The sequence below is a fragment of the Triticum dicoccoides genome, chromosome 5A (genome assembly GCF_002162155.2).
Source record: "Triticum dicoccoides isolate Atlit2015 ecotype Zavitan chromosome 5A, WEW_v2.0, whole genome shotgun sequence".
In the NCBI taxonomy this organism is placed as follows: Eukaryota; Viridiplantae; Streptophyta; class Magnoliopsida; order Poales; family Poaceae; genus Triticum; species Triticum dicoccoides.
This window is the reverse complement of record NC_041388.1, coordinates 677,882,632-677,907,448: the sequence shown is the minus strand read 5'-3', so window position 1 is coordinate 677,907,448 and position 24,817 is coordinate 677,882,632. Positions and strand designations below refer to the sequence as shown.

Below are 24,817 nucleotides of genomic sequence, written 5' to 3'. Positions count from 1 at the left end.
AATGCTTGCAAGGCTTATGTGATGTGCATTGCCGAGAGGGCCCAGAGATACCTCTCCGACAATCGGAGTGACAAATCCTAATCTCGAAATACGCCAACCCAACATGTACCTTTGGAGACACCTGTAATGCTCCTTTATAATCACCCAGTTACGTTGTGACGTTTGGTAGCACCCAAAGTGTTCCTCCGGCAAACGGGAGTTGCATAATCTCATAGTCATAGGAACATGTATAAGTCATGAAGAAAGCAATAGCAACATACTAAATGATCGGGTGCTAAGCTAATGGAATGGGTCATGTCAATCAGATCATTCAACTAATGATGTGATCTCGTTAATCAAATAACAACTCTTTTGTTCATGGTTAGGAAACATAACCATCTTTGATTAACGAGCTAGTCAAGTAGAGGCATACTAGTGACACTCTGTTTGTCTATGTATTCACACATGTATCATGTTTCCGGTTAATACAATTCTAGCATGAATAATAAACATTTATCATGATATAAGGAAATAAATAATAACTTTATTATTGCCTCTAGGGCATATTTCCTTCACCCCCCAGGCCCCCTATATATAGTGGGGGGAGGAAGGGCCTCACACCCACGCCTTTGGTGCCTCCCTCTCCCTCTCCAACACCTCCTCCTCCATAGAGCTTGGCGAAGCCCTGCCGGAGTACTGCAGCTCCACCACCACCACGCCGTCGTGCTACTGCTGGAGCCATGTTCCTCAACCTCTCCTTCCCCCTTGCTGGATCAAGAAAGGAGGAGACGTTACGCTGACCGTACGTGTGTTGAACGCGGAGGTGCCGTCCGTTCGGCGCTAGGATCTCCGGTGATTTGGATCACGTCGAGTACGACTCCCTCATCCCCGTTCTTTGAACGCTTCCGCTCGCGATCTAGAAGGTACGTAGATGCATCCAATCACTCGTTGCTAGATGAACTCATAGATGGATCTTGGTGAAACCGTAGAAATTTTTTTGTTTTCTGCAACGATCCCCAACAGTGGCATCATGAGCTAGGTCTATGTCTAGTTCTCTTTGCACGAGTAGAACACAATTTGTTGTGGGCGTAGATGTTGTGAACTTTCTTGCCGCTACTAGTCTTATTTTGCTTCAACGGTATTGTGGGATGAAGCGGCCCGGACCAACCTTACACGTACGCTTACGTGAGACCGGTTCCACTGACTAACATGCACTAGTTGCATAAGATGGCTGGCGGGTGTCTGTCTCTCCCACTTTAGTTGGAGCGGATTCGATGAAAAGGATCCTTATGAAGGGTAAATAGAAGTTGACAAATCACATTGTAGCTTCACGTAGGTAAGAAAGCGTTCTTGCTAGAACCCTATTGCAGCCACGTAAAACTTGCAACAACAATTAGAGGACGTCTAACTTGTTTTTGCAGCAAGTGTTTTGTGATGTGATATGGCCAAAGTTGTGATGAATGATGAATGATATATATGTGATGTATGAGATGTTCATGCTATTGTAATAGGAATCACGACTTGCATGTCGATGAGTATGAAAACCGGCAGGAGCCATAGGAGTTGTCTTTATTTTTTGTATGACCTGCGTGTCATTGAGAAACGCCATGTAAATTACTTTACTTTATTGCTAAACGCGTTAGCCATAGTAGTAGAAGTAATATTTGGCGAGCAACTTCATGGAGACACGATGATGGAGATCATGATGATGGAGATCATGATGATGGAGATCATGATGATGGAGATCATGGTGTCATGCCGGTGACAAGATGATCATGGAGCCCCAAGATGGAGATCAAAGGAGCTATGTGATATTGGCCATATCATGTCACTATTATTATTTGATTGCATGTGATGTTTATCATGTTTTTGCATCTTGTTTACTTAGAACGATGGTAGTAAATAAGATGATCCCTCATAATAATTTAAAGAAAGTGTTCCCCTAACTGTGCACCGTTGCGACAGTTCGTTGTTTCGAAGCACCACGTGATGATCGGGTGTGATAGATTCCAACGTTCACATACAACGGGTGTAAGACAGATTTACACATGCAAACACTTAGGTTTACTTGACGAGCCTAGCATGTACAGACATGGCCTCGGAACACAGAAGACCGAAAGGTCGAGCATGAGTCGTATAGAAGATACGATCAACATGAAGATGTTCACCGACGTTGACTAGTCCGTCTCACGTGATGATCGGACACGGCCTAGTTAACTCGGATCATGTTATACTTAGATGACTGGAGGGATGTCTATCTGAGTGGGAGTTCATTGAATAATTTGATTAGATGAACTTAATTATCATGAACTTAGTCTAAAATATTTGCAATATGTCTTGTAGATCAAATGGCCAACGTAGTCCTCAACTTCAACGCGTTCCTAGAGAAAACCAAGCTGAAAGACGATTGATGGCAGCAACTACACGGACTGGGTCCGGAACCTGAGGATCATCCTCATAGCTGCCAAGAAAGATTATGTCCTACAAGCACCGCTAGGTGACGCATCTGTTCTCCCTGCAAAATAAGACGTTATGAACGCTTGGCAGGCACGTACTGATGACTACTCCCTCGTTCAGTGCGGCATGCTTTACAGCTTAGAGCCCGGGCTCCAAAAACGTTTTGAGAGACACGGAGCATATGAGATGTTCGAAGAGCTGAAAATGGTTTTCCAAGCTCATGCCCGGGTCGAGAGATATCAAGTCTCCGACAAATTCTTCAGCTGTAAGATGGAGGAAAACAGTTCTGTCAGTGAGCACATACTCACTATGTCTGGGTCGCATAACCGCTTGACTCAGCTGGGAGTTAATCTCCCGGATGACGCGGTCATTGACAGAATCCTTCAGTCGCTTCCACCGAGCTACAAGAGCTTTGTGATGAACTTCAATATGCAGGGGATGGAAAAGACCATTCCTGAAGTATTTGCAATGCTGAAATCAGCAAAGGTAGAAGTCAAAAAGGAACATCAAGTGTTGATGGTGAATAAAACCACTAAGTTCAAGAAAGGCAAGGGTAAGAAAACCTTCAAGAAGGACGGCAAGGGAGTTGCCGCGCCCGGCAAGCAAGCTGCTGGGAAGAAGCCAAAGAATGGACCCAAGCTCGAGACTGAGTGTTTTTATTGCAAGGGAAGTGGTCACTGGAAGCGGAACTGCCCCAAATACTTAGCGGACAAGAAGGCCGGCATCATGAAAGGTATATGTGATATACATGTAATTGATGTGTACCTTACCAGTACTCGTAGTAGCTCTTGGGTATTTGATACCGGTGCAGTTGCTCATATTTGTAACTCAAAGCAGGAGCTGCGGAATAAGCGGAGACTGGCGAAGGACGAGGTGACGATGCGCGTCGGGAATGGTTCCAAGGTCGATGTGATCGCCGTCGGCACGCTACCTCTGCATTTACCTACGGGATTAGTTTTGAACCTCAATAATTGTTATTTAGTGCCAAGTTTGAGCATGAACATTGTATCAGGATCTCGTTTAATACGAGATGGCTACTCATTTAAATCCGAGAATAATGGTTGTTCTATTTATATGAGAGATATGTTTTATGGTCATGCTCCGATGGTGAATGGTTTATTCTTAATGAATCTCGAGCGTAATGCTACACATATTCATAGTGTGAATACCAAAAGATGTAAGATTGATAATGATAGTCCCACATACTTGTGGCACTGCTGCCTTGGTCACATAGGTGTCAAATGCATGAAGAAGCTCCATGCAGATGGACTTTTAGAGTCTCTTGATTACGAATCATTTGACACGTGCGAACCATGCCTCATGGGTAAAATGACCAAGACTCCGTTCTCAGGAACAATGGAGCGAGCAACCAACTTATTGGAAATCATACATACTGATGTGTGCAGTCCAATGAGTGTTGAGGCTCGCGGTGGCTATCGTTATGTTCTCACCCTCACTGATGACTTGAGTAGATATGGGTATATCTATCTAATGAAACACAAGTCTGAGACCTTTGAAAAGTTTAAGGAATTTCAGAGTGAGGTTGAAAATCAACGTGACAGGAAAATCAAGTTCCTGCGATCAGATCGTGGAGGAGAATACTTGAGTCACGAATTTGGCACACACTTAAGAAAATGTGGAATAGTTTCACAACTCACGCCGCCTGGAACACCTCAGTGTAATGGTGTGTCCGAACGTCGTAATCGCACTCTATTAGATATGGTGCGATCTATGATGTCTCTTACCGATTTACCGCTATCTTTTTGGGGCTATGCTTTAGAGACTGCCGCATTCACTTTAAATAGGGCTCCATCGAAATCCGTTGAGACGACACCATATGAATTATGGTTTGGGAAGAAACCTAAGCTGTCATTTCTAAAAGTTTGGGGATGCGATGCTTATGTCAAGAAACTTCAACCTGAAAAGCTCGAACCCAAATCGGAAAAATGCGTCTTCATAGGATACCCTAAAGAAACTATTGGGTATACCTTCTACCTTAGATCCGAAGGCAAGATCTTTGTTGCCAAGAATGGGTCCTTTCTAGAGAAAGAGTTTCTCTCGAAAGAAGTAAGTGGGAGGAAAGTAGAACTTGATGAAGTATTACCTCTTGAACCGGAAAATGGCGCAACTCAAGAAAATGTTCCTGAGGTGCCTGCACCGACTAGAGAGGAAGTTAATGATGATGATCATGAAACTTCAGATCAAGTTGCTACTGAACTTCGTAGGTCCACAAGGACACGTTCCGCACCAAAGTGGTACGGCAACCCTGTCTTGGAAATCATGTTGTTAGACAACGGTGAACCTTCAAACTATGAAGAAGCGATGGCGGGCCCGGATTCTGACAAATGGCTAGAAGCCATGAAATCCGAGATAGGATCCATGTATGAAAACGAAGTATGGACTTTGACTGACTTGCCCGTTGAGTGGCGAGCCATAGAAAATAAATGGATCTTTAAGAAGAAGACAGACGCGGATGGTAATGTGACCATCTATAAAGCTCGGCTTGTCGCTAAGGGTTATGACAAGTTCAAGGGGTTGACTACGATGAGACTTTCTCACCGGTAGCGAAGCTAAAGTCCGTCCGAATCATGTTAGCAATTGCCGCATTCCATGATTATGAGATATGGCAAATGGACGTCAAAACAGCATTCCTTAATGGTTTCCTTAAGGAAGAATTGTATATGATGCAGCCGGAAGGTTTTGTCGATCCTAAGAATGCTAACAAGGTGTGCAAGCTCCAACGCTCGATTTATGGGCTGGTGCAAGCATCTCGGAGTTGGAACATTCGCTTTGATGAGATGATCAAAGCGTTTGGGTTTACGCAGACTTATGGAGAAGCCTGCGTTTACAAGAAAGTGAGTGGGAGCTCTGTAGCATTTCTCATATTATATGTAGATGACATACTTTTGATGGGAAATGATATAGAACTCTTGGACAGCATTAAGGCCTACTTGAATAAGAGTTTTTCAATGAAGGACCTTGGAGAAGCTGCATATATATTAGGCATCAAGATCTATAGAGATAGATCAAGACGCCTCATAGGTCTTTCACAAAGCACATACCTTGATAAGATATTGAAGAAGTTCAATATGGATCAATCTAAGAAGGGGTTCTTGCTTGTGTTGCAAGGTGTGAAATTGAGCTCAGCTCAATGTCCGACCACGGCAGAAGATATAGAAGAGATGAGCGTCATCCCCTATGCCTCAGCCATAGGTTCTATTATGTATGCCATGCTGTGTACCAGACCTGATGTAAACCTTGTCGTAAGTTTGGTAGGTAGGTACCAAAGTAATCCCGGCAAGGAACACTGGACAGCGGTCAAAAATATCCTGAAGTACCTGAAAAGGACTAAGGAAATGTTTCTCGTTTATGGAGGTGACGAAGAGCTCGTCGTAAAGGGTTACGTCGACGCTAGCTTCGACACAGATCTGGATGACTCTAAGTCACAAACCGGATACGTGTATATTTTGAATGGTGGGGCAGTAAGCTGGTGCAGTTGCAAGCAGAGCGTCGTGGCGGGATCTACATGTGAAGCGGAGTACATGGAAGCCTCGGAGGCAGCACATGAAGCAATTTGGGTGAAGGAGTTCATCACCGACCTAGGAGTCATACCCAATGCGTCGGGGCCAATCAAACTCTTCTGTGACAACACTGGAGCTATTGCACTTGCCAAGGAGCCCAGGTTTCACAAGAAGACCAGGCACATCAAGCGTTGCTTCAACTCCATTCGTGAAAATGTTCAAGATGGAGACATAGATATTTGTAAAGTACATACGGACCTGAATGTAGCAGATCCGTTGACTAAACCTCTCCCTAGAGCAAAACATGATCAACACCAGAATTCCATGGGTGTTCGATTCATCACAATGTAACTAGATTATTGACTCTAGTGCAAGTGGGAGACTGTTGGAAATATGCCCTAGAGGCAATAATAAAAGCATTATTATTATATTTCCTTGTTCATGATAATTGTCTTTTATTCATGCTATAATTGTGTTATCCGGAAATCGTAATACATGTGTGAATAATAGACACCAACATGTCCCTAGTAAGCCTCTAGTTGACTAGCTCGTTGATCAACAGATAGTCATGGTTTCCTAACTATGGACATTAGATGTCATTGATAACGAGATCACATCATTAGGAGAATGATGTGATGGACAAGACCCAATCCTAAACATAGCACAAGATCGTATAGTTCGTTTGCTAGAGTTTTCCAATGTCAAGTATCTTTTCCTTAGACCATGAGATCGTGTAACTCCCGGATACCGTAGGAGTACTTTGGGTATACCAAACGTCACAACGTAACTGGGTGACTATAAAGGTATACTACGGGTATCTCCGAAAGTGTCTGTTGGGTTGACACGGATCAAGACTGGGATTTGTCACTCCGTATGATGGAGAGGTATCACTGGGCCCACTCGGTAATGCATCATCATTATGAGCTCAAAGTGACCAAGTGTCTGGTCACGGGATCATGCATTACGGTACGAGTAAAGTGACTTGCCAGTAACGAGATTGAACGAGGTATTGGGATACCGACGATTGAATCTCAGGCAAGTAACATACCGATTGACAAAGGGAATTGTATACGGGGTTGCTTGAATCCTCAACATCGTGGTTCATCCGATGAGATCATCGAGGAGCATGTGGGAGCCAACATGGGTATCCAGATCCCGCTGTTGGTTATTGACCGGAGAGCAATCTCGGTCATGTCTACATGTCTCCCGAACCTGTAGGGCCTACACACTTAAGGTTCGGTGACGCTAGGGTTGTAGGGATATGTATATGCAGTAACCCGAATGTTGTTCGGAGTCCCGGATGAGATCCCGGACGTCACGAGGAGTTTCGGAATGGTCCGGAGGTAAAGAATTATATATAGGAAGTGCTATTTCGGCCATCGGGACAAGTTTCGGGGTCACCGGTATTGTACCGGGACCACCGGAAGGGTCCCGGGGGTCCACCGGGTGGGGCCACCTATCCCGGAGGGCCCCATGGGCTGAAGTGGGAAGGGATCCAGCCCAAAGTGGGCTGGGGCGCTACTTCCCCCTAGGGCCCATGCGCCTAGGGTGGGGAAACCCTAAAGGGGGGCGCCCCCTTGCTTGGGGGGAAAGCCCCCCACCCCTTGGCCGCCCCCCCCCCCTAGGCCCCCTATATATAGTGGGGGGAGGAAGGGCCTCACACTCACGCCTTTGGTGCCTCCCTCTCCCTCTCCAACACCTCCTCCTCCTCCATAGAGCTTGGCGAAGCCCTGCCGGAGTACTGCAGCTCCACCACCACCACGTCGTTGTGCTGCTGCTGGAGCCATCTTCCTCAACCTCTCCTTCCCCCTTGCTGGATCAAGAAGGAGGAGACGTTACGCTGACCGTACGTGTGTTGAACACGGAGGTGCCGTCCGTTCGGCGCTAGGATCTCCGGTGATTTGGATCACGTCGAGTACGACTCCCTCATCCCCATTCTTTGAACGCTTCCACTCGCGATCTACAAGGTACGTAGATGCATCCAATCACTCGTTGCTAGATGAACTCATAGATGGATCTTGGTGAAACCGTAGGAAAATTTTTGTTTTCTGCAACGTTCCCCAACAATCCCTTCTCCTTGATCTCCTCCCCTTCATGTTCGATCTCTCACGGGGTCATAACAGGGATAGAGCTGGCCACATGCCACTCGCCATGCCCGGCCGTTCCTACGAGGCCGAGCTCCCGGCTGCTCCTGCTTGCCTGCACCCCAGCTTGCACTTGCGAGGCCAAGCACCAGCATGCTGACGGACAACGACGGCAGGGCTGGCTGCCTTTGCAACCCGCACAGCTCATCCAGCCCGAGCTCCGGCAGGCATGCAAGGTGCTTGAGTAAATTTCCCAGAGAGAAAGCATTTTCAGGGAGAAGTGGGTTGATGATGACATGTGGGCCTCACCTGTCATAATGGTCAACTTAACAGTCAAACCTAACATAGTACGCCATTGTTCGCATCGGAGACGGGATTCTTGTAATTAACACTCTTTCTTCTATAAAAAATATGGTACATCATTGGCGTATTCTTGAAAAAAACTAACATAGTTGACTTTCATGCCACGTCAGCCCTGACGAGTTGGTCCTGCTTATCGTAGACATGTTTAAATCATCCAAAACGGTCCTCAATCGTTTTCGGTAGCTTTTAGACACAAAATATAAAAATTGATAGTTTTTGGTCTAAATTTTGAAAATTGTAGTTTAGTGAGACGACGACCCCAATTGTGATAGGATTTTTTGTCTAATACTACCTCCATCCAAATTTATTGGTCATGTTCGTATTTTGTGTCTAATTTTGACCGTAGATCAAAATATAAGTTGTACTACGTCCCATAATGTAAGACACTTTTGCAAGACATAGTTTGCAAAAACGTCTTACATTATGGGAGGGAGAGAGTATGTAACAAAATTTACATTTTTGGATTCATATTCGAGAGAGGTTTCTAATAATATTATTTTTATGGCATATAGCTTATAGTTTGCCGGTTAAATCAAAAGTCAAAATTTGGCATAAAATACAAGGAGACTAATAAACCGGGACAGAGGTAGTACACCATGATATCAGAAGTTTTCCAGTGGCAGTTGCTCAATAAAACCCCCGCTTATATCTAAAAAACAGTAAAGTACATTTATGTGGTTACGTTGATATGCTAGTAGTAGTATGTTTTACATTTCAGTAGGACAGGCCCAGTTTTTTCTGGGTTTCCTCCCGCTAGCGCTAGACCTAGCTCTGCTTGCTCGCTTTGCGCACTCGGCCTAAGTCACGGCCAAAATTTCTAGCACGCTCAGGGAAGATTATAACGAGCACGGTCGCTCTGTCTGTATTTGCGCCCAAAATAAAACAGTCCCGTTGCAAAAAACGAGGCACCAGGGGAATCACTCCCTTCTCCTTTTCTTGGAACCAACAACATATTTCACTTCCTCTTTATATCACACAAGAACTCCCCATCACATATATGCAAATTCTTTTTTACAACAACCCAGCGTAACACATCAGGCTTCAAGAACAGAATGGCTTCACTTCACCTCAGACGCTCCTATTATCCTTCCCAGATCATCGGTGCACCACGTTACAAGTTATCCTTCGGTTAGCTTTAACCTTGGAACGACGTTCATCGCTGTCAGTTCCTGGAAAAGATAGCCAGACAATACGTAACTTGAATGAAACTGAGGGTATCCAAGCAACCAAAACTAGGCACACAATTCAGCTTCAGGCCCTGGATTAGGAGAGCATGCGGAATATCTCAAGAAAACAATTAATCTGTGTCACTTAACATTGTCATTTTCACTCCCTCCCTTCTGCAGTACCTGAAACAATAGCTTGCAAGCATAGGGCATCATCAGTTGCTGCATATTTTCTCCACTTTTGCAAAATGAACAGAAGGAGGTCTTGAGTCTGTGGTTGTAGTAGCCTAACAAACCACATTTTCTGCAAACCTGGAGAACATGAACAACCATGTATGCCTAACATTAGGTTGCCTAAAACTCGTGTTATCTCATTTCCTATACTTGCATCCTGCATACAAAATGTTGCATTTTTTGCAACTAAGCAGTTCGAAATCGCCTAAACATGTAAATAAGCATATGCACGCATTTACTCAGAAGATAAAATGTTGCAGCAATTTTGTAACACATGTAGAAAAAACTTAATGCTAGAACCATCTATATGGTCACACATCCCCACATAACAAGTCAGGTTGTACCAGACAAACGGCAACCCATCTTTATATCATTTCCAAAGACTCCAACCATGGAATAAGTTAAAATTATTTAAATATATTCTTCTGTATAAACTTTAAACCTCCATAGCCATCCCGCCCCACCCAGAAGGAAAAACAGCAGCCAAAATTCAGTGAAATATATTTAAAAGAGCAGCAGAACAGATAACACTGACAATCTTTCAGAGTTGACGGATACAAAAATTATTTGATTTGAGTGCTAGATTAACCAATGCTACAAGGTTGACATGTTTCATATACGACTACCAATCCTACGACAACAAAAACAACATGCACATTTATGCTTCCTGCATGATACCATCTGTCCAGCCTACTGGAAGTATCAGAATCTACTTCAAAGATTACCTGCGCTTGATATGGATCACTCGACAGTAATAGACGTTCAAGTATCACCATACTGGCACCATGCGCAATTAAACAATCACGCTCCATCTCACCAAGACGCAGGCCTGTGCAAAAAAAAACATTTTTAAGGCGAACAACAGGATTGTTAACAGGAAAAGATATGAAGCTTCAGTCATTTAAGCGCAGCATATGTAAAGGGAGATGAAAAACCTCTATTGCTGTTTCGCCCTCCAGTAGGTTGCCTGGTCAATGCAACTCGTGGTCCAGAAGCTCGAGCATGCATCTTATCAAGAACCTGAAGAATTCATATATATGAAGCTAGATAATAAATTAGAAATAAAATATCAAGCAAGCTGAAAGGGATCAATAAAAACAATCATATCAAATTCAAGATATTACAACCTATTCCAACCCGGAAAAGTTCAAGGTATCTTCGTTCTGTGCCAAATTAGACCATCTTGCAACACATCTCTAAGAACTAAAATCTATATTGTCATTATCAACCCTTAAGATATTACTGTACACCAAGGCATAGTGGACAAATAGTAGCAGTAGAAAACATAACATATTTTAAGGACAAGCAAAATAGATCATAACCAAAAAACAAAGACTGTGCCTAACATGTGCTTCAATTTCTGGTAGTAGATTGGCCCCATGAAGATATATGCCTGAAGAGGGTGGCCTAAAGTGCCTGAAAACGGTGAAACAGTCAGCGCTCAAGAACCCTGACGGGACCAGGCAGATGTTGCACACGAACCATGCAGAAAGAACATCTGACAAATCTAATTTTTTTTCCTTCGGGGAGGAGGATAAGCCCTGGCCTCTGCATCCACCATGTGGTGAAGACCAGCCTTGCGGGCAATTAAAGGGTTTAATAGTTCAGGCTGGAGTTGGCACACCCCCACAGTTCAGGGGATCATCTCGACTCTTTTCCATACAGTGGGATCATCTCAACAGTTTCCCGTTCATTGTATGAACTTAGCATACACTTTTTCACCAAAAACTCATTCAACATGTGGTCAATGCCCAGCAATTGGTAAAAATGGCAAAAATGTAGAACAAGAAAGATGATAAACCATTTTCTAATTCAAGGAGGGTTTTGGAATCTATTTTCAGCACAAGGAGCTCCATAGTCAGTTTGTCGTAACACATAACAGGAAAACCAGACAGTTTTCAACCAATTTTTATTTCAAGAAAATTTTGGAATTTCAATCTTTCAAGATTTGAAGCTTTAGATGCATCTAAGAAGCACCAGTACATCATGGCTACATATTTGAGGCCAAAAACCAATCACTGCCCAGGAAACCGGCAGGTGAACATTTGACCAAAAACCAGCAAAAACTGTAGTAGGCAAGTTGTTTAACCATAGGCAGCCCCATATTTTGCGATCTAAGTTCACAAAGTAGATATTTTCATAATGCACATACAAGATTAATCGTAGAAATTTTCCATCAACAAGGTAAATGAAACAAATCAAGTTCTCATATTCTTCTTCTACTACAAACGAAACACAGGATGTTTGAGAAAAAAAATTAAGTTCTCATATGGCTTACTTTATTTGCATATTAGCGTCAGCATCATGGTTTCGAGTTCAGTCGAATCTATTCAACACAGGCTAGGAATAACATGAAAATATAAAGATCATCAGAACTTCTTAGGAAACACACCTGAGTACAATAAATCTTTTCCATGATAGTTGAAGCCGTGCTTGACAAGAGTATAGCTAATACCAATGAAAGCAATGTTGAAGAATAGTTGAGAACATTCCAAGATGAAATAATATCATGAAAGAATAATATTACCTCATGTCTTCAACTTTATTAGCATTACCACTTGGTTCACCAAATGCACTGCCATAATAAAATTGCTCACATGATGCACCAGCCTTTCCGCCAAGAAGTTCAAGCATTTGTCCTACCGTCATACCACTAGTGAACAAAAGGAGAGTCAGCATGTCGTGAAAATACTTTCACAGTAACCAGCAACACAATATAACTAATAGACAATATCAGGCAAACAGAATTTAATCATGTAAGCGATATTAAGCATGCACATAGCCAGTATATATGAACTGGAAGACTGGGTGGTCCTTCTAGACATGTCTAGCTCTTGTACCTCAAGTGTCAGAATCACAACCAAGAGCATGGAACTGTTATGAAGTGAGCCTATATTCCATCGGGCCAACAGGCCAGCACATATACATGAAGGGAAATAAGCAAAGAAGCCCCTATACAATATGATAACTACACACACAGCACAACCCTGTTCTAACACCCCCCCTCAAACTCAAGGGGGATCTTGGACACCGAGTTTGGACAGGAAAAAGCTGTGTTGGGACCGTGTCTGAGCTTTCGTCAGAAAATCAGCAAGCTGAAGCTCCGAGGGCACATACTGAGGGGCCACAATTCTGTCTTGCACCTGAGAACGAGTGTAGGAGGCATCAACACCGATGTGCTTGGTGAGCTCATGCTTAACAGGATCACGGGCAATGCTGAGTGCCCCAGTGCTGTCGGAGAGCAGAGGGGTCGGTGTAGCAGTGGAAACACCAAAATCCTGAAGAAGCCATCGTAGCCAAGTAATTTCTGCAGTCACGGATGCCATAGCTCGCAGCTCAGCCTCAGCACTGGAGCGAGATACAGCATTCTGCTTCTTGGTCTTCCAGGCAATCAGGGAGGAGCCAAGAAAAACACAATAGGGAGAGAGAGAGCGGCGATCAATGGGATCGCTGGCCCAGGTAGCATCACAGTAGGCCTGAAGCTGAAGAGAGCTGGAGCGAGGGAAGAATAAGCGACGAGTCACGGTACCACGAAGGTAACGAAGAACACGAAGAAGGTGACTGTAGTGAAGTTGAGTGGGAGCAGAGACAAACTGACTTAGAATGTGCACAGCATAAGAAATGTCAGGACGAGTGATGCCTAGATAGACAAGGCTCCCAACAAGATGGCGGTAGCGTGTGGGATCTGCAAGGGGTTCACCCTCACCAGGACGAAGATGGAGACCAAACTCCATAGGAGTGTCAACCGTGCGCTGATCAGTGAGGCAGGCACGAGTGAGAAGATCTTGGATGTACTTCTCTTGAGAGAGATAAATACCCTCAGGGGAAGAAATGATCTCAAGTCCAAGAAAGTAACGAAGAGAACCCAAATCAGTCATCAAGAATTGCTCATGTAGACGTTTCTTCACAAAATCAATGAATTGGTGGTCAGCCCCTGTGATAATCATGTCATCAACATAGAGTAGTAAAAGGGTGCGACCGCGAGGAGAAGTGTGAATAAACAGAGCAGGATCATGAACACTAGCAGAGAACCCGATCCTTGTGATGACGGCGGAGAAACGCTCAAACCAGGTACGAGGAGCTTGTTTCAGCCCGTAAAGAGCGCGCCGAAGGCGACAGACAGTGCCATCAGAGACAGTATAGCCAGGAGGCGGCTGCATATAGACCACTTCCCGCAGCTCACCATTCAAGAAGGCATTCTTGACATCTAATTGAGAGATGGACCACCGCCGAACAGCAGCAACAGCCAAAAGAGTGCGAACAGTGGTCATGTGAGCAACAGGAGCAAAAGTCTCATCATAGTCACGACCATACTCCTGCTGGAAGCCACGCGCAACAAGACGAGCTTTGTAGCGCACGAGAGAACCATCTGAATGTGTCTTAACCTTGTAGACCCATTTGCAAGTGATGGGTCTAACGCCTGTAGGCAGGGGTACAAGGTCCCAAGTGCCTGTGCGCTCAAGAGCATGAATTTCCTCTGCCATAGCATGCTGCCATTCAGAATGAGCAGCAGCCTCACGATACGTAGACGGCTCAACAAGAGTGGTAGCAGCAGCAACATAGTACGCAGGAGGCTGGAGAGTGTGGCGATCACGCAGATTATACCGAGGAGCAGGAGGGGTAGGTGGTTCTGAAGGAATGGGACCCAACAGGGAAGGAGTGGAAGTGGAAGTGGGCGCATCCGAGGGAGAAGGGTGCCGAGCACGACGGGAGTAGACAAAAGGAAGCGGAGAGAGAGAGGAAGTGGAAGGTGGCGCATCAGAGGGAGAAGGGTGTTGAGCACGACGGGAGTAGGTAAAAGGAAAAGGAGAGAGAGTGGATGGCTCAACCCGAGTAGGAGAGTCAGGAATAGAAACCTCATCCTGTGTAAGCTGAAGCTCATGAGCAGACACAGGTGAAAGGCTAGGAGTGGACCTACCAGGTGACGATAAAGGTGAAGAATCAGGTAGAGTCAAAAAAAAGAGAGGCTCGACTAACGACTCGGTTGTGGCAGTAGAAGAATGACGAGGGTAGAAGGAGCGAGACTCATCAAAAGTGACATCTTTGGAGATTCTCAGTCTTCGAGCAATAGGGTCCCAGCAATGGTAACCTTTGTGCTCCAAACTGTAGCCAAGGAAAACACATTCAACAGATTGAGCAGTCAATTTGGTGCGTTCATGAGGGTGGAGAAGAACAAAACAGGCACAACCAAACAGGCGTAGACCACTATAATCAGCTGGACCATCACCTAGATGATCAACTGGTATCCCTCCCTGAAAAGCAACAGAAGGCTGAATATTAATGAGATAAACAGCGGTAGAGACAGCCTCAGCCCAAAAGTGCGGGGGAACGGCAGAAGATAAAAGAAGAGCCCGAGCAGTCTCAAGGACGTGACGATGTTTGCGTTCAGCCACCCCATTTTGAGCGTGTGCACCAGGACAGGAATACTGAGGAAGGGTACCCTGTTCAGCAAGGAAACCACGAAGCGCACGAGATAAGTACTCGCCAGCCGAATCAGCACGAAAAACTCGAACAGAGGAATCATACTGAGTGCGAACCATGGTAGCAAACGACTTGTAAATTTGAAGCACTTGACTACGAGATGACATAAAGTAGATCCAAGTGTGGCGAGAAAAATCATCAATGAAAATTATATAATATTTGTGACCCCCTTTCGAAACAAAGGGGGCAGGACCCCATACATCAGAGTGAACAAGTTCAAAAGGTCGTTGAGAAACAGAATTACTAGAGGGATATGGAAGTTGTATCTGCTTGCCAAGCTTACAACCCATACAAGTTAGTGAACTATCACCAGATACAGACCCTAGAACACCACTCCTAACCAAAGAAGACAAGCGGGAGCCACAAATGTGACCCAATCGATGATGCCACTGAGCGAAGGATGTGGTGGAGGTGGCAGCTGAAGCAAAAGGGGTGGTGATGTCCGACTGTCTAGAGGACGCAGCGGAAGGAAGGCGCAGCCAATCGAGCTCCCAAAGGCGCTGAGAGTCATGGCGCCGAGGACCGATCCCAACCAGAGTCCCCGTACGACGCTCCTGAACACAACAAGAGTCAGAATCCAGAATAACACGACAACTCAAGTCAGTAAGTTGACCAGTAGATAGAAGTTGCATAGTCAGTTTAGGAACATGAGAAACGGCAGGGACATGAAAAGAAGACGTGGAAAGAGTCCCTCTTGCGGCAACAGAAAGAGAAGTGCCATCTGCAGTCTGAACTGTAAGAGGAGAAGGCACGGAATTGACAGCACAAAGATGATCTCTGTGTGGTGTCATGTGGAAGGAGGCCCCAGAATCAAGAATCCAGGGCAAAGATGTACCTGACGAAGAGTGCGGTGGTGGACCAGACGTCTGACCAGCAGAACCAGCAGAACCTGAGGATGGTGCAGAAGCAGTAAGGCGGCGCAGCAAGGTGAGCATCTCCTGGTGAACCTTCTCAAGGGAGCCCTCACGAGAATTAGAGGAGCCTCCCGAGTCCTTTTGAGGACGGCCACCACGGCGACCCTGTTTCCTCCTCTTGATGCACTCCGTGATCATGTGACCATCCTGCTTGCAGTAGTTGCAGAAAGCACTAGTGGAGGTTGCTGCCACCTGTGTAGAAGAGGGCACACCAGGCAGCGGTGGTGGAACGCGGGCAGCCAGGACTGCTGAAGAGGATGGTAATAAGCCCGTGCTCCGTAGGCGCACCTCCTCAGATCGCACCTCAGCAAGGGCCTCCAGAGTAGAGAGCCGAGGATGGCGTGCCAATAGCTGAGCACGACTCTGCTCGAACTCCGGCCGGAGGCGAGTGAGGAAGTCGTAGAGGCGACGAACCTCCAGCTTAGCTTGTTGCCGCACACAACACTGACATCTGCGACAAACATCAGCTCCCAGAGAGTCCAATTGGCGCCACAACGCCGACATCTCCTTGTAGAAATCATCCACAGTAGCATCTCCCTGTTGTAGTTGTTGCTCTTGACAAACAACAGAGAGATACATGGCATCCCCTGTAGACTCGTAGCGATGGCGAAGGTGCTCCCACATCTGATATGCAGTGGTAAGGGCCACCACATCCATGGTGAGATCAACATCCATGCTGTTCACCAAGATAGAAGAGGCTCGAGCATCATCATTTGTCCATTGCTTGTATAAGTGGAGTTGATTCTGATACTCTTCAGTGGCCTCTTCAAAAGCATCTAGCATCTCACGTTGCTTGGTTTCATCGGCATCAACAGGGAAGGCCAACTCAGCTGGAGGAGTGGGCAGCAGGGGACAAGGCAGAGCACCAGAGAGGTGCTCCCAGACCAGCTGGCCCCTCATGTGCAGCTTCATGTGCTGCACCCAGTCCCTGTAGTTCTGTCCGTTGAAGATAACAGGACATCGTGGGACTGGGACAGCACCGGTGGTGGTGGAGGGCGCCATTGCAGCAGAGCAGCAACAGCAGCTCGTTGAAGACCAGCAGCAGCAGGAGGCACAGCTTGATGGCAGCAGCAGCCGCACTTTGAAGAGCAGCAGCAGTAGCTCGTTGAAGAAGAGCAGCAGCAGCAGCTCGTTGAAGAAGAGCAGCAGCAGCAGCAGCAGAGAAGAGGAGCAGCAGCAGCAGCAGCTCATTGAAGAGCAGCAGCAGCACGTTGAGGCGGCGGCGCCGGCCGGGAAGGACGGCGGCAGCAGCGGCCTGGAACGGCGGCGGCCTGGACCAGCAGGCGGTAGCAGCTACCAGGAAGAAGAGGGGAGAGGCTCGATGAAGAGAGGAGCGGCGGCCGGCGGCGGCGGCGGCGACCAGAGGTGGCGGCGGCTGCTGGGGAACCTAACCCTAGCTCTGATACCATGTTATGAAGTGAGCCTATATTCCATCGGGCCAACAGGCCAGCACATATACATGAAGGGAAATAAGCAAGGAAGCCCCTATACAATATGATAACTACACACACAGCACAACCCTGTTCTAACAGGAACAATTATGCAGATTGATTTATTTCTAGGTGTCACATTAATATCAATAACTCACAAGTCTAATATCACAATCCCGTAGGGCGAGTATCTTCAACTTTCTTCTCAAATACTCCCTCCACCCAGAGTTAACTGTCGCTGAAATGAGTGTAACTAGAGGCGTTTTAGTGTGTAGATTCACTCATTTCAGTGACAGTGGACGGAGGTATATACTAAATGTGTGTAGTATTGAGTTAGAAGAAGAGAAAAAGAGCATGATGTCTACACACACATTTGAATACCAAAATGGGTATACTCCGGCAAAATAAGGAGTCCCAATCTTTCGTATTAAATTGAAGATGAGCTAAATAACAGAAAACAACCAACTGAATGGTTGTGGCTCCAGAGAACAAACTCAACTAACAGATAGATATAGAATAAATCAGCAAAAAAGGAAAAGCATACAATATAACCAAAGCCAATATAAAACCTTGGAAATCCATGGGGATTCATAACTAAATCAAGGCATATTCCTCTCTCAGAGAAGGAGAAGTCTTCCTGCTGAAGAATGGTACCACAAACACCTTTCTGTCCATGTCTGCTACTAAATTTGTCACCGACCTGCATCACAAACAGGAACACAAATATTTACCTTCATTATTCTGTACATCAAACTTAAGGGATTCAGCGAATAGGCCATACCTCTGGCCTCCTAGTGTGACGGATAATACACTTGATGGTCAAGTTGTCATTACTATCTGAGGAAAGTATTACACGATCAACTACAGTTGTCTCATCATCATCACCTTTGTAAATAGCTGGGGAGTCTTCATAGTCCCTGGATGAGCAATGTTTCAAGCGACTGAGAACATATAACGTTATTGAACAGCAAAACTTTGGAGCCAAAATAATAGAAGATGGAACATAATAACCACAAAAACACAAGAATAGTCACCTGTCGGTTGATGTAACACCAGGACTTTTTGCAGTATTCTTGGGAGTTTTCTTGTTCACATAGATATCACCATCGCGGATTATTAGACCTGGCTCGGCATACCCATCTTTATCCAAAACCTATCAAAAGTTCCCTGACTTAGGAGTATACAGAAAAAATGTAATACCAATTCCCAATACCGAGTAGACAAATTAAGAAGACGTGAATAACTTCAGCCAAATTGGGACTGGCAAGCCCATTTCAATAATACCACCCATTATAAATGATATACAAATAATAAAAATCAGACAAAAACTGCTGGAAAAAAACTCATAATAAAATACTTAAAACTGGCTACTATGCCAATCAAGTGAGAAAAATGAAGGGTCTTGTAGTGTCAGAAGTCAGAACAGTCACTGGTCGGTGCTTTTCCTACCTGCATATTCTGCTTCTTCAAAATATCATCTTTATCTCTCTCTGGTTTAACATTCTTTTCTGACCTATTATTCCCATACTTCTGCATTGCCACCGTGTACCTTTAGAACAAGAACCAAAGATACACTATAAGAACCAAAGCAGAATAAAAGGAAGAGCATCTTTATTTGAATTATTAAGCATAGCATTACCTTTTCATTCTTATGCAATGACCAAAACCTCGATCAAGGGATGATTTATTGAATACAATTGCATCTTTAATATCATATCCACTATCACTCATGACAGCAACAGTTGCATTCTGCCCAGCCCCAAGCTTATCATATCCCACCTGAAAAGATATGTAGTAAACTATGTAACATCAAATTTCAAATGAGGAGGGGAGAGGAGGGGGCAAGTGATGAACCAACTCGATTGTTTTTGTTGTAACCAGGGGACGTTGCGCGTACACTAATAAATATTGTAGAGAATCTGCCCGGGACAACTGAACACATTCCAAAGAAACATTATTTCACGTCAGTAAGGAAACAAGCTTAGAACAAGGGCCAGAGTATAACAACATTGTAAAGTGAAATTAAATGTCATACGGATGTGATTTTGATACTTTTCAACAGTCAAATGTGTAGGTTGCAGTTGCAACCAACCAGGCCAACTCGTGCTGCATTGATGTGAGTGCAACGAAACAAAAACACATGCATAATTAAATGGTCAGAAACAACTCAAGCTGCTTCTTACCTGATTATACGCAATATTTCCCATTGCTTGCTTACCCATTGCGCACTGCAGATGAAAAAAATGTAAACGAGAGATGCAATGAATCATTATGTGCAACAATAACCCAAATCCTTACCTGGTAAGTGTTACGTGTAGATTGGTTATGGTGTGGATAAGGAATAATCCCAGCCACAACCCCTAATATAGTCAAGGGCTCTATTTCAATGTGTGTGATTCTGCTTCTCTGAACATCATCTTGATCCTCATGCTCATACAATGCAATCTGTTTGGATGATCTTAAACACATTATAAGAAATTAAATAAACCATAAAGGGAAAGTCAAAAGAATCATGTTATACCAATGCATTGTTCTCTTCATTGACATCAAGATATTCAATCAACCCAAAACGCAGAAAATCGTCAAATGAGAGGTGACCAGCCTAGAACAGAAAAAAGCAGTTCTGAACTAGATAACAAAAAACAACCAATAGATAAAACAGCATGTGATGCACTAACCCTCAGTTCCTGCATATGATGGTCTTGGACCCTTGATATTCCCAAATCAGCGATTAAAAGTGGACGACAAACGCGACCGCCATCAGAGGCAATGTGAATGCAACGCTAGAAATGTCGACAAGTTATTAGATCCAAATCATCCTTTTGAGAACAAAAAGAGATAAATACCACAGCAACCAATCAACCAACAAACAAGATAGTACTCCCTCCATTCCATAATTTTTCTAGTGGTTTTAGTTCGAATTTTAACTAAAACCACGACAAGAATTATGGAACGGAGGGAGTTGTGTGCTATTTTTCGCAATTTCAGGTACATCCACAGAAATAGCATGGTACTCATTGACCAAGACACCTAATTATGAAACTGAACATATAGCCACGGTTTGCTTCATGTGAGCAACCTAAATCTTAAGATCCCGGTTATATCTTCAGTTTTGTACAGTTAAAAGGCTGGTACAACTTCTGGAGGAAAAAGAATAAACTCAGCAACAAGGGTCACATACAATTATATGGCCCCTCCTAGATAACATGGAACAGTAGTAACAGTAATATCATATCACTGCAAACGATGATAACATGGACACAAACGACACTACTGATATTTTCAAAATATTTGTGTCACATGCCACAATCACTGTATCCATCAAATTGATTCCAGAAGGCAAGGAGCTATTTCCCCAGGCCTGGAGATAAATTAGCTGTTAGAATTCTTTTTCCTCACATACACAAGTATGTCGCCAGATGATTTTATTATGTGCTGCAAAACTGTTACAGCTTATACTTCCAATTTTATTATGATGCAGTATTCGTAGTAAGCTAGCTAGTAGAAATCAAGAAAAAAAATACCTGCTTCTGATTTACAAAAATGCTTACAAAGTCCCAAGATGAGCTTAACCGACGCAGTTTTCTCATATTATCAGCAAATCTCTGAAAAGAATCACGGGTGGCTTAACGAAAAATTAAGAAAGGAAGAAGAAAAGGCAAAGGTAATGTTTATAAGAAACTAGACCTGAGGTTGCCTATGTTTCCCCAGTATTGATCCATTGAACATGATCAGAAATGAGTCTGATGCGTGAACTTCTTCTGCGGATAAAATTGATAAATCTTCCACACCTAAAGTATAACACTGGTACATAATGAACAAAAGTGGAATATATAAGATTGCTCATAACTTGTCGCACTTCTTTATACAATGGATGTAAAGAACTAAAAAAATGCAGCAGGTTAGACCACAATCAAATTGCATATAAGGTGCATACTGCCTATTTAGGTGATTAATGACCACATGTGACTGCTGAGTTGTGCTCTGCCTCTGCTAGTATGTAAAATCTAGTTTTTTTCAAAGTATGTACAATCTATTTAATTATAGGAACTACCAGTAAATTGTGTTGTTGCAGCTCAGATTATTTCGAGTAATTATTATAAACAGTATGCATGCAATCATGCAGAAAACATGCAGACATAGGCACATGCACACAAAAAACTATGGTGGCTAGTAATAAATCTACAACTTCACGTACAACCTACATGATTTCCCACTGAGCACACTCTGTGTGTAAAGGTGCCCAATCATAGTGGGTGCAGTCGTATTCCCAAAACAACACGAATCAAGCAATGGTTGGATATGAGCTCATCAATACCTCAATACACACAAGAACATGCCCACACAGGCAGTCCGGCACAAAGCATTAAAGACAACAAAAATAAAAATAACTGAATTAGGAGAAAACAAACCAGCTTCGTCAGTGGGCCATCATCCTCTTGATCTGTTGTAATGTGAGTTAACAAAGCTAAGTTTTTTGTCAATCCACAAAGTTCTCCTTCGGGAGTATCGCATGGGCAAAGCATACCCCACTGCCATAAAAATAGTTCACAAGGAGCAAATAGAAACAGGTCTGAGGTTTCAGATCTTCACGTATATTGTTGTTTCTTTACGAAGTAGAAATATAGCTACCATTCTATCCTCACCTGACTAGGGTGCATTGCACGGGGCCCATTTGTTTTCCGGGTCTTCTCTAATTCTTGTGATATGCGTGTCATGTAGCCTAAAGATGCCATATAGGATAGCCTAGAAAGCGTCTATATATATAGAAGCAAAAGAAAAACTTAAATCCCAAAATATCTATAGATTAGAGAAGGGGGCTCGGAACTCAGATACCTGTGATACACCTTTTCTACTCATACCAAATTGTCCTGTGTTAATGGCCAACTCCATACCAGAGGTTATGGTAGAAACCCTCTCTATTATCTGCAAAATAAGGAAGTTATACATGTAAGATAGCTGTCTGAGCATCCCAATGATAAACCAATTCCAATATAATGAGCAGAGCAAGAATAAAAAGGTAATGCATTTCTCCGGTGCATTGCACATTAGGCTGTCAAGTCAATAGTCAGGCAATATGTTACATAGCAGTGGCATTTCCAGGAATGAAACTTTACTTCATCATAAACACGAAGACAATTAAGCTATTATATTATCGAAGGACTAAATAACAGCAGCACATAATAAGTACTCCCTCCGTCCGAAAATACTTGTCATCAAAATGGACAAAAAGAGATGTATCTAAAACTAAAATACATCTAGATACACCCCCTTTTATTCAATTTGATGACAAGTATTTCCGGACGGAGGGAGTACTGATTTGCGGCTTTCAAAAAGGCCAACTAGCTGTAGGCTCTAAGTTTTGTTGCAAGATCAACCATGAACGGTAATACACACTGACCCCTCTGGCGCATGTCATTTTTTTGACGGTGCAAGTGCAACTAGCAGCCTGGTTAAGGTTATTGACACGGTTGAAATGGGCAGCATCGAGCAGTGGAGCAGGGACTCCATGGTTCAAAAAAATTGCTCTCTGTTTTCACCCAAGATGATAAATACTCTATGGATCTGATTAATAAACTTTGTAGTTATAAAGGCATTTTCACATGTGGAGTTTATGAGCTTAGCATAAAACAGCAACAGAAAGATACTTCTTCACTTAGTAAGATCATCAAGGTATAACACAAGCTACAATAATTGAAATGCAAAAGGAGGGCAGAAATTAGCATCCATAAATATGTGCCTGCTTAAAATTCAGGACTCCGTCACGATCTTCACTTGTATTGTTGCTCATAGTTTTGCCCATAATATCCATAGCCAACAAATTCATTCTTTTGAACAGATCCTTCACAAAGAAAAACACTGTAGGAGATAAAACCACATAATGCAACCATCTAATGAAATGATTAGAGAAACTAATCACCTCGAAGAGCAGGGATACTAGTTCACCAGACAGTTGCAGCCTCTTATTTCCTAAATAATCCTGCAAGATATTCAACAAAAGGTCACTTCACAACAGGTCATAAACGTGCAAATTTCTGAAGACAGTTTTGCGTGCGCTTAAGGAAGTTAGTATATTTTCATTCTTTCTATGTAAAAGTGGTTGATTTCTTATACGCAATTTTCCTATTATTCCACCCTAATAAACAAAAGATTATATATGTTTTAGTTATTTTAATTCTCTGAAGTTGATACAGTTACCTTCCCGAGTGAACGACTTTTAACGCTGCAACTTTGACACCTATTCGCACACCTAAGCATGTTACATAGGAGCCAATATACTGTAGAAGCTTCCCTAGAATTTTATAACATTACCCCGATTACATTTCAGGGATATATTTACTCTAGATTAAATGCAAACGCTTTGAGTCTCGATGCACTGATTAGGTGCCGCTGGAGTTGGGGTGGACAGTCGATCGGATCCAATAAAGCACATTGTGCCACAGGGAGCGCGAGAAGGAGCAGCCAGTCAAGATGTGGCACATGGTCTCCCCGCTTGGTCGCAAAGCACACAGCACAGGGAGTGCGGCAGGCCCCTCCTGGCGAGCCTTGCTGCTGTCCAGCAGCAGTCCTGGCATGCCAGCAAGAGGAACTTCACCCTCGGGGGAGCCCAAGACCTCCAATTCACTTTCAAGAGACGATGCCACCGACCCTTGAAAGTGGATGTTATAGTAAGTCTTGAAACAGGTTAAGGGCCCCATGAATGTCAGAGGCCCATCGTCTATCCACGACGGTACGGCGCTTCTGATTGCGCCCCAAGACTAAAAGGACGGAGTAGCTTGGGCGCGATCTCAGAGATGGAATTGCCACCAATATGGCAATATCCAGTAGTCTTCCCAAACGAGAGAAGACATTCCATCACCATCTTGGTGGATGCTCAAAACACGCACTGCTCGTCTCTCCTGAATTGCATGCCAGCCCATGCCAAGGGCGTTGGGGGTCCGTATACATCCTCCATAACCAGCGAACCCAGAGGCTGATCGCCAACCTGGGGAGGCCGTGGATTCCTAACCTGCCGAGCCCTAAGGGGCAGCAGACCTTAGCATAGCTAACATGTCAGTGCCCGCCTAAAGTGGCTGTTTCTGCCTGTTCAAAGGAACTCCCCGGAGAATCGATCTGCCTGAGAACTCACTTTCTTGACGCACAACACCACGAACTGGTGGAGACGGATGACTATAAGGCCCGACTTGA

The 24,817-nt window shown here is 44.1% G+C and overlaps 1 protein-coding gene across 1 annotated transcript; it reads right to left on the bottom strand.

Annotated features, from left to right (window-relative positions):
* Window positions 1–9,311: 9,311 nt before the first annotated feature.
* On the bottom strand, window positions 9,312–21,442 carry LOC119300430 (DNA-directed RNA polymerase III subunit 2-like). Its single transcript, XM_037577390.1, has 19 exons — window positions 21,317–21,442; window positions 21,154–21,234; window positions 20,308–20,412; window positions 20,151–20,231; window positions 19,928–20,074; window positions 19,813–19,857; window positions 19,484–19,561; window positions 19,269–19,408; window positions 19,079–19,178; window positions 18,664–18,782; window positions 18,411–18,546; window positions 18,199–18,329; window positions 12,332–12,457; window positions 12,197–12,252; window positions 11,141–11,220; window positions 10,740–10,824; window positions 10,530–10,633; window positions 9,754–9,882; window positions 9,312–9,573 (listed from the first exon to the last, which is right to left on the bottom strand). The coding sequence occupies exons 1-19, from the start codon at window positions 21,440–21,442 to the stop codon at window positions 9,523–9,525; spliced, it is 1,920 nt and encodes a 639-aa protein (XP_037433287.1). The 3' UTR covers window positions 9,312–9,522.
* Window positions 21,443–24,817: the final 3,375 nt, after the last annotated feature.